At 41.9% G+C, this 12,611-nt stretch overlaps 1 protein-coding gene across 4 annotated transcripts in view; it reads left to right on the top strand.

The window, feature by feature from the left end:
• The window catches only part of LOC133212451 (tyrosine-protein phosphatase non-receptor type 14-like), an 87,826-nt gene extending 76,626 nt beyond the window's left edge, over positions 1 to 11,200 (top strand). For 2 of the 4 annotated variants that reach the window (XM_061353918.1, XM_061353919.1), the window contains exons 5-11: positions 140 to 207; positions 2,859 to 2,929; positions 4,652 to 4,739; positions 6,142 to 6,230; positions 7,853 to 7,940; positions 8,632 to 8,714; positions 10,919 to 11,200. In XM_061353918.1, coding sequence (XP_061209902.1) covers positions 140 to 207; positions 2,859 to 2,929; positions 4,652 to 4,739; positions 6,142 to 6,230; positions 7,853 to 7,940; positions 8,632 to 8,714; positions 10,919 to 11,003 — 572 coding nt within the window. In that variant the 3' untranslated portion in view covers positions 11,004 to 11,200. Of the gene's footprint in view, positions 1 to 139; positions 208 to 2,858; positions 2,930 to 4,651; positions 4,740 to 6,141; positions 6,231 to 7,852; positions 7,941 to 8,631; positions 8,715 to 10,315; positions 10,854 to 10,918 lie in introns of those variants that run through there. The other 2 variants (XR_009725478.1, XM_061353920.1) reach the window with 2 other exon arrangements.
• The last annotated feature ends 1,411 nt before the right edge of the window (positions 11,201 to 12,611 follow it).

The following is a 12,611-nucleotide window of genomic DNA, read 5'->3' on the forward strand; positions in this document are numbered from 1 at the left end:
AGCAGAAATCTTTGTTCTAAGTTGTGGCTTCAGAGAGAACTCGCCCACTTGAAATGAAGCATCTGTGCAAAGGTTGAGCGCGGCCTTAACATGTGCGGAAAGTACTAAAATGAGTAATTGTGTTATGTTTTTCTTCCAGCGGATTTTGGAGACTATGATCAGTTTGAATGTCACGACTTCCTCCGGGAATATGTCTTGTTTCCTATGGTGAGTTCCTTAGCCCTCTCTTTTGGGGTCTTTGACAAAAGATTTCTCCATGCCTCGCAGAGGGGTTTGTTGATAACAGAGTAAAAACGCCAGCTCTGAACCATTAATAGTGGAAAAAAATCTTTGTTGCCCAAAACCTGCAATATACTTGATTGTATCTGAATGTATGTATGATATGGAAATTCAGCCCCGTTTTAGTCCCTTTCCAGTTATGCCTCTACTAGGCATAGGTGTCAACAAGTGTACTTCTTGAGTCAAAAAAGAAGGTGTAGCTGTTAAAAAAGGTCTATATTAGCAGTACTACAATACGAGTAACATGGCGTAACAAAAGGGATATGAGGGCTGCTGATGTACTAAATGTGTCACAGGACAAATCATGCAGCCTTTCCTCGAGAGAATGAGCATTGACATCACCTGACTATTAGACTGAAGTGAAGCATGAATTAGGTCTTCTCAAACTGCTCCCTAAGGACTGTACTGTATACTTGTTTTAAATTTACATTGGAAACTAGCAAATGACTTGAATTCTCAGGGAAGTGGTTTAGGTCACTTATGGTGTTAGTTTCTACTGATAAGTGCCAAGCACTTGCAATCCATAACATTGAACCTCTCTGGGATAATGGATTAGAGGAGAACTTAGGGAAAAATAAAAGCCTGCTGAGGTTAAGGCTGACTTTATCCTAGAGGAACAAATGCATCAGCCACGACTCCTGAGTGTCAGTGTCATAAAATGGAAAAGATCATGGAATTGTTTGTAACTGGAAGTAAAGTTTGGAGGTGGGGTGGAGTTCCCATGCCCTGAGTATAGCTCCCTACAAGTGAAGGCATCTGGTTTCCCTCTGCAATTAGTGGAGCGGTAAAGGGAGAATGATTCATCTCGTTGTAATTTGCAGGCTTGAGAAAGGCACTTCCCGAAGCATTTCTTCCCATTTACCAGCACTGTTTGTACAAGAGCTGCAGCAGATAGTCCGTTCTTGAGTCTAAAAAGGTGACAGCACCAGTATCATGAGGAGAGGGTGCAATTTTGAGCTGATAGGGAGAGTTCAGTGCCACCTGAAAAGGAGTCAGCAGGAAGAAGGGAAATGAGTAATGTATAGAGGTTGGAATATGCCTTGTATAGCTAGAATGTGGCTTGAGTATTGACCTTTCACAAGAAACTTGTGTTAGCCTGACTGGTGGAGCAGGATTCCTTTGGTAGGCATCCTTTATCTATTGATAAGTAATTGATGAACTCATGTTTAGTTGATGACTTAGGAAGTTATGTACGATAGCCTAAGTGGGAAAGATGGCTGGGAATGCAGACAGAGAAATGTGTTGTTGAGCTGTCACTTTGTAAATTGCTGAACTTCTGCAAAGCTTTTTCAGTACATTGGTACTATTTTTCCGTTCAGCTGCTGCTAAATTGAACAAGATCAGCAAAGATCTACAGTGTTCAGAAGCCCACTCTTAAACCAACTGTTTCTCTAGACGTTTCTCTAACTGCCTTGTCTTTGCTCTTCCTGGGAGGAGTGGGTAAATGTAATAGTAAACATTTCACTGCAAGTTCAGTGACAGTTGCTAAGTGCTGCAGATACAAACTAGTCCTGAAGCAAGTGGGAGGATTTGGGTGAATCCCAGGTCCAGAAAGAGCCTCCAACGAGAGCACTGCTATAAGTTCATTAGTGAAGTGAGCTGGTAGGTGAGGGAGGGGCAGCTACATCTGTACTGTTTGATCTTGCGAGGCTCCAATGTGTGTCAAATGGCATTTCTTGAGCAGGGAAAAGAACAAAGCTATGTACACAGTACACCCCACAGGTGTGTAGCTGTGCAGAGGCATGTACCATGCCATTTGTCATGAGCACGCTACCACTTTCACATTTTTGTGTGGCAGAAGCAAATAGCAGAGGGGAGGGCCCCAATGGGCGAGAAGCAGGCAGTGGATTGCAGTCCCGTACATGCAGCCTTAAGGCTTTTAAATGTAAAAATAAGAACATTGAGGTTTTGCAAGAAGGCTTCTCGGCTTCCTTTGGGTTTTTTCTTGGCCTTGAGTTTATGAGCATGCTTCCTTTTCTTAACCTGCTCCCAGTTATGTCTGAATTGTTGCTACTACATAGAATTAAATTCACAGGAGAGGAAAACGTCTGCTCAGAAACACGTTGCAAATGTAAAGTAGATTTTATTACAGATTTAAGAGGTGGCAAAACTGTCAGTGGGGCTTTCATGGAGGTTAAGGAGTTACCTGCAGGACTACAATACCCATGACTTCATTTTCCATGGTCTATGCATTAATTTTGGCCTGGCTTAAAAGGTAGATACTAATTTGTAGACTTCCAAGTGGTTTTAAAGACTTGTGTTTGGTTCTTATCCAGAAAAATTTCCTTATCTGTGCTCTCTATTTTGGAATAATAAATATCTTAACGTTATTTTCAACAGTATCTTTTTATCCTCCCCCTAAAAGACATAGAAGAAATCAGACTCTTGTGTTCTCCTCGCATGTTTTCAGCATCCCTGCTCTGAATTTTCAATACAGTTGGTGATAGGGTCTCTGTCTCTCAAAGACCTGCAAGAGCATGAACAGGAAATGATCCTGAAACATCTAGCATAATCCCTGACTTTCATTTTGTTGTCTTTCTCTTTGGATGGCTTTTTGATGCCGCTTCATATTCTTACAGGATTGGACCCAGGATGAAGCTGTCTTGGAGGAGCTGACTCAGAAGGTTGCTCAGGAGCACCGAACTCACAGGTAAGTTTGACGTGTTAAAGTTTGGATTATTCATTGTCATCATTCTCCTAGTACTTCTACTTCCCTTCTTCCCTGTGCTTTTCTGGCAGGGGCAAACTAGCCTGTCTTCGTGCTCCTGTTATGCTGTGTCTCATTGGGGTTTTTAATTAGTCTATTACAAAAGATTATCAGCCTCTTGTGAACACAACATGGCCAAGGAACTTAATCCCAAATAAACAAGCACCTGCACCATAAGGTTTAATGAGGCTGTGTAACACTACTTGCACTATGGAGTAGACTCCTTTCTCTTCTTGGTTTTGTGTAAATCCTCCTAGTGAAAGACCCTGTGACTTGATCAGGGGGAATCTGAAGGTCTGACAGGGTTTTCTTTCATTTCAGAGAGAGGGGGGTACACATGCTGTCAGTGGAATGGAAAAGAAAATAACAGCAGTTGGGTTTTAAGTCTCATTGTGGAAGAGATACAATATGGTGTTAATAACTAGTTGATAATTAGGCTGGGAGGGGATGGATGTATTAGTGCTGCAGCACAAACACCTTTGTAAGCAGGCTTTTGTGTCATCTAGGTGTTTTGGTGGTGGAAGGATTTGAGCCTCTATAATGCTGTTCTTAATCAAATGCAGTGCCTATACGTCACTGGAAATTGGCTCTTGTGTTAGGTTATGTACTTACATGTCAAGCTTTATTACATGAAATGCAATGGGAATATTATGGGGAGGGTGCAGCACTCCCTGTTGTATGACAGGGAATGGTTGTAATGAGGAAAATAGGAGTCTCTGAGTTCTCAGTCTTAAGTTTCAATGCAAGCTTGGACCTTTGATGAAACCAAAGAGTTAGCTTCCAAGCTGGTCATGAACAGGCCTGGTTCTGTTCTGCTCTTTCTGCCATGGGCTGTGTGTGTGATCTTGGTTAACTCCCAGACTTGAAAGGAAAGATTTCTCTCCCCTGCTGTGCTCTTTAGTGCTATTTCCCTAACACAAAGGACACATACTTATCCTCACTTCAGCCGGTAGATCACATTGCACTTCCTTTCTGTCCCTCTTTCTCCTAAGTATTTCTCTGGTTCCTGTATTTCTGTTCCTAAGCTATGGTGAGGAGCAAAGAGGAGGAACACTAATAGTGGCTTTCTTTTGAAGCAACCTGCAGTCTATTCTGACCTGCTTTTGAGAACTGAAATCTGTCTGAATTCCTGAGCTGTGACAAGAGCATGTGTAGACACGTGTGTAGAAGCTTTCACCCACTTTGTTCTCCTATTGCGAAAGAGATTCTGCTCAATATTTGGATTTAGTGCCTGTGTTTTTGACTTGAAAATGTAGGTCTTCCCTTTTAAGTCATCTTAAGAAACTTCAATGGGTATGTGTACTCTGTATGCAAATTCGGACCCACATGGCTCAAACTGGCCATCCAAAACTAGACATAACCTGATGCAGTGGTCTGATGTTTTAATAAGGCATGGAAAATATTTGATGTGTGCTGAAGAAACTGAGTAACATGATCAGTTCAGTTTGTTTCTCCTGTAATTTGAACTGTGCTTTGTACCTTACCTTAGCAACATTGAGTACGAGTCCTCTTCTTTCTGATCCCCATGTGAAAAGCTGGTTTTGTGTGGTGCATTTCTAGGCACCATCTCCAAAGTGGGTTTGTGAATCTGCCATTCTTTCACTAGTGTTTTTTTTTGTGTGCATGTAACATTGAACCATTTGCTGCCTTTTGTTCTAATTGCAGTGGCATTACAGCAGCAGAGGCTGAGCTTATGTACATCAGCGAAGTGGAACGCCTCGATGGGTTTGGACAGGAAATTTTCCCTGTGAAGGTATGTTAGTGGATATTATAGAGGAACCTCTGAATCAAATGATGCAGAAGTCTGCAGCTTCCTTTGGAATACATGCAAGTTGTGTTTATCTAAAAGAGACAGGACTTGCTTGACTGTTCTGGGAGGTGAAAGGACTGCTGGTGGTCTGAATGGACATTGCAGCATGAGGGTACCTTAGGCCTGTAGTGTTGCCTTCTAAAGCTGCCTCTGGAACAAGGTAGAGGAACGTGTAGTCCTTTAATCAGACTAAACTGAAGACTGTCAGCTGCAGGACCTCTAGGACTTGCAGTGCATGTGGAAGAATGCTGGTGTGTGCATAGGCAAGGTCTAGAAAATTGGTATCCATCATTTGTTTGAAAGGCCTAACACTTAGATACAGGTGCAGATACTCCACTGTTGCCTTCTGAGGATCGAGTAGAGCAGGGCCAGGAGAACAGATCTAATCTATCAGTTAAAATGCAGCATCCAGTGGTTTCTAGAATTTGCTCAAGTGTTGTGCATTAACTTCTTTCATAACCGTTTTTCTACCCATTCTTTTTAACCACACTGTGTTAGCATGATTTTTATGTCCCACTTTAACATGTGAATCAACTACTATATATGCAGCTGAAGGGGGAAGTTGGTTTTGTTGATAAATGTAGAAAAATCTCTTTGTCAACAGCATTAAGCTTTTGTTGCTATAAAGAAATAGCATGGTTTTAAGGAAATATCTGATTGCAAAATGGAACAGGAGAGCACTGATTTCAAACAGGCACCCACAAGGAGACATGGGTGGCACAAAACCAACAGAACCTCTCAAAAACAATGTAAGAGCAGTTGACATTGTGATACATACAGGTGAATATTTAACCCAATGATGGGGGGGGGGGGAGAAGAAAAGGAGGAGGTATCTGTATAGAGATACAAGTACTTTTAGGGTGACATGCTGTGAACTTCTACAAGGAGTACTTAAAGGAGGAAGCATGAAGGGTATTGCTTTTGAGAGGGATTCCATCTCCAGGTGTGTTTTTCTGAAATCTCTGCATGTTTTAACAGATGACTGGAGAAACACTGTGCATGTGAAAGAGGACTTAGTGCTTTTAGAGGTCATACAGCCTCTAGACAGCTGTCATCACAACGCTAGGGAATGTGGGGTTTTATACAATCAGTGCCAGTGTGTGCCCTGTGTTGGTTGATAGAGGAGAACCTTGGGCTTGTTTAGCCTTTGTCCTCACTAATCAACAGAGTGAATCCAATGAAGTGCCCATTGCTTTGAAAGAACAAAAATCACAGTCTGATCAGGCAGCAATATACAGGTTAGTGAAGGGCTAGTCCTGCAGCCATCCTGAAGAAGGGTTTCTGTTTGGCAGCATGCATTTGCCAGTTCCTTTATGAAGCTAAATATATTACCTTTCCTCTGCAGGATAATCATGGAAATGACATACACCTGGGTATTTTCTTCATGGGAATCTTCATAAAAAACAGAATTGGAAGGACAACTGTGATCTATAGGTAAAAACTAGGATCTTCTATAAGTAAAGCGAGTTTCTTTTCAGAGCTCCATGTGTGGGTTTTTTCCCTTACATATGTGACTTCAACAGTGCCAATGCTCTAACTGAGGAGCAGTCACCTAGCTGTTTTCAGGAGTGGCCTCTTGGCTGTGAGAGATGTGATTAAAATATAATTGCTGATGTCTGTGAATGGGTTTGACAGCGAGAAAGATGTAGTTTTCTGTCACGTGTCTTGTTCTACTTACAAGGCTTTGATCCCTTTTATTTTCTTACCTTTACGTCTGCTTCTGAATGCAAATCTGTTAAACCTCACGGCATCCTGGGCATTCAACCTGTCTGCAGATCTGGTTGTCTCATGTAGGTGCCCCACTGCAAACCCCTGGATTTCCTCATCGTGCATGTTTAAAACTCCTGGCTGTGTCACTTGTTTATTTGTTCTGCTGGTTTGGTTGTTGTAAAGAATCACTTCAGTCTTTCCATTCCCTCCCTTTTGTGGGTTTTGTTGCTTCTTATAAATGTTTGTTGTGTATAGGAGTGTTGCTAGAAGTGTCTATGGTTCCAGGGAGGCGGGGGTTTCACTCATTCTACTTTGCTGCTGTTCTGGTGGGTGTTTCCATTACTGGTGGTGTTAACTTGAAGTGGATTTCTGCTACTGCCTGTATTAGACTATGAACATTGTGCAGCCAAAAATATGTGGTTTATGAGGTGTGCTAATTTTTAGTCAGTCACAAGGCTTGTGTCAGACTTCAGCTGGAGTGGGTTTTGCCTTCAAAGAGCTTTCATCCGAAACGTTAGGGCTCCCTTTTCCGCAGGCTCTTCTTCTTTTTTAAGGAGAAAATAGATAATCCTTGAGGTGTGCCAGATGACAAACCCAAGAAGTTTCTTTGCATGTAGAAATGATAGGTGTAGAATAATAGTAAGGCAGGGAGCCTTACTCTCTGGAAATATGCGCTTCGAGCATCCTGCCGTGACATGAAGAGGAATGCATACTGCAAACAGAACAAACAAGTCCTTTCCATCCCCATGGATTGCATGCAATGTAGGTGAATGTCTGTCAGCTCTTTGTAAGAAGATTATAACTCTGATCTTGGGTAACCTGACAATTACTTGGAGAAGGGAAAAAAGGAACCAACAAAGATTGCACACATAAAACCAGAGTATTAACATGGTATGCATAGCCTACATAACCATGTTGTCAGCTTAACCTTCTTCAGGAAGAACTGGCACTGGAGGAAGTTAGAAACAGCATTTGGAGAAGAATGGTGCCATTAAATAATCATTTCCATTACACGTGGCTAAAATCAATCAGCTCAAGCATGCCACAGTTCAGTAAAATGCTTGGCATTCATGTGTTTTCAATGTATCTGTTACTGTGAGTCTTCAAATTGGTGTTTCTAAAGAGGGTTTTGGGCTCTCCTGCTTTGGGTTAAAAGGTGAATATCTATTTCTCCTTTTATCAGAGCGTGACTTCCTTATTTTCCTGACCATGTTTCTTCACCAAACAGCTGCTGAAAAGCTTGCCTATCAAATGAGGCTCATGTTGACTAAGGGATTCTTAATGTGTTTGTGAAACATTTGAATGTATGTGTTGGCAAACTCTACTTCATTTTTTTTACTCTACAGGTGGAATGACATCGGGAATATAGCACATAACAAGTCTTCCATTGTTCTAGAGTTGATCAACAAAGAAGAGAATGTGCTCTTTCACACAGTAAGGAAAAGATCTAATTGGTGTAATCAGAAAGCTACTTGAATAAAACAGAAACCTTTAAAATTCCACTTTGCCAAAGGGGTTCACTCACCTTAACCCCTCTCCCCCAAGTTCATAGTTTATGCAGAGAGTGAAATGGGCTTCATTGAGCTACCAATATTTGTATTCTCTTCCAAGAATCCTGAAGGAGACTGTGCTGGGAAGTCTGCAAGAAACTGCAGTGCTTGTTGGATGAAACATCCACAGTGCCACGCTTTCATGCTGGCATAAATATAGCAGCATGAGCGGTGGTTGAAACTGGGCATAAGGTGCCATGCATGCACATACTGGAACTCAGAGGGCAGTGCTGTTCAGTGCTATTTAAAATCACATCTCCCTGAGCCAAGGCCAGGATAGAAACTGGACCAGCAGGCTTGAGCCATTTCTTGTTGTTGTCCCTCCTCTCCTCCCGCTGTGACTTAGCACTGAAGTGGCAGCATGTAAAGGCATGCGACTGTATTTCAGTAATTCAATGCCTTGAATGCTCTTGAGGGCACTAGACATGTTCTTGGCAGCCAGATTCTGTACATGATGGACCTTACCAAGCCTTATTGCAGTTGGATGTGTGAAACTCTTCTTTGTTACTTCTTGGTAAGAATAACAAAATGAATGATTACGTTTTCTTTCTCCCATTTTTCTCTTGTGTTTAAAGGATGATCTTGAAAATGCCAAGTATATTTCACGGCTGTTTGCAGCACGACACAAGTTTTATAAACAGAACAAAATATGCACAGAGTGAGTACTCTTTTCTTCAGAGCTCTTTGCTGCTATTCTGCTTTGAAACTGAGCTGAGTTTTGGCATACCTGGGGTTTTTCTAGTCACTTGGGTCAGTTATTTCTTTCCTCTTTCCCTTTTTTTTTTTTTCTTGCTTTGTTTTAACCACCAGCAAGAGCAGGCAATTGGAAATGAAATTTCATTCTGAGCCTTGCAAGGGGTGATGCTCCCCAAGCAGCCAGAGCTGACAGGGGTCTTGAATTAAAGGCCTTGATCTCTGCCGTTAATAACCCAGAGTATTAGGATAAAGTGGAGTGAAAGGTGATATAAGTTAGAGTGTGAATTGCAGTAGCGGATGCACTACCCATCTAGCAGCTAAGGGTGGTGGAAAACACAGGTTGTCATCTTCTAATTTGGGCAGTATAATTTGTCTGCTGCTTGTATGTGCCAAACAGACACGTGGGAACATTAATCCATGTAGCCATATGAGCACAAAGATGCAGAGACTGTAAATCTGAACCTGAAGTCTCCTTTAGGCTCTACTTTGAGCACTTACTTAAGGAATTTGGCCTGGAGCTAGTCCTCTCATACAAGTGGATTCACTGTAATTGAAGGAGGAATTGATGAGGCTTTACTTACAGGTTAGAAGCCTGGAAGCTGAAGATGCTTCCTTTATACTAGCACACAGCAATTGTAACTTGAGGTAAATTTAGCTGTTAGAGGTTCAGAGTTTTGAGGCATTTTCATGATGTATGGGGTTTGTATAGCAATGAGAACGTGAATTCCTTGCAGAACCTTCCCAGTTCGGTTAGCTGGAAAGATATGAAGAAGCTTCATCTCTATCAACAGCTCTAGTTAGAGCTGGACATCCCATCTGTTCAACTGGGTGATGCCATCTGTTGGAAAATAAAGCCAAAATGATGAGGGGAAGATCTGAAAGTCTAACTTTCTAACGTTACGTAGGCACGCATTGTGTTAACATACAGTGAGTCAGAGTAATGTAGAGACCAATGAGCTGATCTTTTCACTTAGAGGATGAAGATGTTGATTTCATTTCAGGTGGTGCTGACAGTTCTTGGGAGGGGAGTGGGAGACCAGAAAAGACATTTCTTAGCAACATATCATGGATTTCAGGTTTTAGAGCTCCTGATTGTCTCCCCCTGTGACAGTCAAGAAAGAAGACGAAATCCCATAGTCTGTCATCTTGGAATATTTCCCCTTTGAAGCTGTACACTGGGGGCAGCAGGAGAGGATGGTTCTGTTACTGTTCATAATCCAGACTGAAGAAGCAATAGTTTTTGGCTGTGTTTATTGCTAAACACTGAGCCATAAGTACATGGGTGCCACGAGCAGGGTGTATGTAGCAGCTTCATATCCAACTTACAAACAGATAGGAAACCCTATGAGGGCACTGAGTGAAATAACTGGAGTTTAACTGTATTTTTGCCATTAGAATTGCTCTCCTTACCACAGTGTCATATGGTATCTATCAGCTTCTGTGTGAGAGCCACCGACATTGATGGCAGCATATGCCAGTGTCTGTTTTCTAGCCATGTAATTTTCCTGCTCTCTGTGTGTAAATGATAGTTGTTTGTTTTCCTGTGTGCATTTCCTCTAATAGCACATAACATCATTCACTAGATCAGAAACTGTAAGAGGACAAATCCCACCTTTCCTCTCTTCACGTAAGCACTATATTTCTGCCTCCTTCACCTCGTTTCTCTCCCTTCCTCATTTTGTATTTCCTCCTACACTCCGTGTTGCTTCCACTGCACCTGGCTACTCTAACACTGTATGTGCTTCTGCTAGTTTTACCTAACCAATTGCTTTTTTCCCCTTCCTGATCTGTTGGCATTGCTTTGAAGTGATTGCTATGAATTTCATCCAATAGTTGTTGCTTTAATGTTCGCTGTAAGTCACCTGAGAACTGTGCCTGTGTTCACATTTGTTGCTTAAGAGACTTGTTTGATTAATTTTTAAGCCAGTTTTTCTTGTGTTTCCAAGTTAGCCAAGTAGGATAATGAACAGAAGGCATGTGTGTTTTGGAACTGGAATACTTCCTGTATTTAGAGAAGAACTGGAATTCTTTTCATTTCTTCATTATTTTCAATCTCATTAATGAGCAATACATAAAAATTCTTCATCTCTCATTTCTCCTATTCATTCTTGGATCACAATTGAAATATGGTCGTTTCTAGTATTTCCTTTTCCTTTTTCTCCACAGACAATCAAGTTCTCCTCCCCCTATCCGACGACGGCCCACTTGGAGTAGATCATCCTTGGTATGTGCCACAGTGGGGGCTCTATGAGTATCTGTACCCTTTCTAATGGGATGGGGCATTGTGTAAGATGGAATACCTTCTAGATTTCAAATAGGCACATGATATCATTATTCTTGTTGGCAGTGTGATTGGAATGAGCTGCAAGGGTGTGGCTGCCCAGGTTGATTAATTTAACTGGATAATATCACCACTGAGTATTAAAAATGACAGTCTTCAAGGCATTCTGGTTTTAGTTGCCCTGCAGAAGCTGAACCTCTTTTCTACTGGCTTGAGGTGACCTCAATATGTAGAGAAAATAGTCATCCAGAAAGAATTTGAAGTGTCTTGTTGCTGTATCCATCAAACCTAGTCATTAGATAATTTTACAGCTCCTCATTTCATGTTTCCTCCATTCCTCATGTTTTTGTACGAAGTCTGCTTACAATTTACCAACTTCTTGGGTTAAAAACCTGTTTTCTGTGTGAAGTTATTGTGTTTTAAAGTAAAACTATTATAATCAGTACAGGACTGTGACTTAGAGTTTTTCTTAAGCTATATTTGTTTCTATTTAATGGGTCTCCATAGATACCATCAAAATGGTTTGGGTTGGAAGGGGCCTTAAGATCATCCAGTTCCAAGCCCTGCCATGGGCAGGGACACCTCACACTAAGATCATGTTGCCCAAAGCTCTGTCCAACCTGGCCTTGAACACTGCCAGGGATGGAGCATTTACCATTTCTATGGGCAACCCTGTGCCAGCTCCTCACCACCTTCACAGTGATGAACTTCTGCCTTAGATCTAACCTGAACTTTCCCTGTTTCAGTTTGAACCCATCACCCCTTGTCCTATTGCTACAGTCTCTGAGGAAGGATTCCTCTCCTCCATCCTTGTAGCCCCCCTTTGGACACTGGAAGCTGCTATGAGGTCTCCACACAGCTTCTCTTCTGCAGGCTGAACAGCCCCAGTGTTCTCAGCCTGTCTTTGTATGTCAGTAAATCTGACAAAGCTGGGTAACTCTTTCCTGAAGTCTTCACCAAAAGTCTGTGGGATTATTCCCCCCCCCCCCCCATCAGTTCTAAGGACACTGGTTTGGATCCAGTCTTAACATCCAGTGTATGTCAGCAATTCAGAGTCCATTAAATAAGATTTTAATAAAACAGATTTGCATAAGAAAGATTTCAATGAACAGCACTGCTGATTCCATAGAGGGCAATATTATCTATATGCAGGTATCCGTGTGATATAGATTATAGCTGCTTTGTAGACCTTCCCAGTGGTAATCCCATTAGCCTATTGCTATATGGTAGAAAGCTAGTGTGGGCTGGAATGTTTCCTTGGTGTGCCCCCACAGGGTGGCTACAGCTTGTTGCAGATGTTCCCAAATTAAGCTTAAGCAGGTACCGACACTAGGATCACTTTATCTTTGCAGACTGCAGCACAGGCTGTCTTCCTGTGTGTTTTTATATGGTCCATTATATCTAAAAGCTGCATTCTGTGTTTCCCAGCCATTGGGCAGGAAAGCTGTTGTAGCTGGCTCCAGATTTCTTTGTGCTTTCATTCTTAGCATGTCTCTAAGGTGGCACGAATGCAATACGCAGCCCGTGTGTCATGTTCTCTGAAGCATATTTACAGTGGGGTTTGTATCTGCTAGTTTG

The sequence above is a fragment of the Neopsephotus bourkii genome, unplaced genomic scaffold, assembly GCF_033783945.1.
Source record: "Neopsephotus bourkii isolate Nb327-2 ecotype Australia unplaced genomic scaffold, CSIRO-AGI_Nbou_v1 NB_707, whole genome shotgun sequence".
NCBI lineage: Eukaryota > Metazoa > Chordata > Aves > Psittaciformes > Psittacidae > Neopsephotus > Neopsephotus bourkii.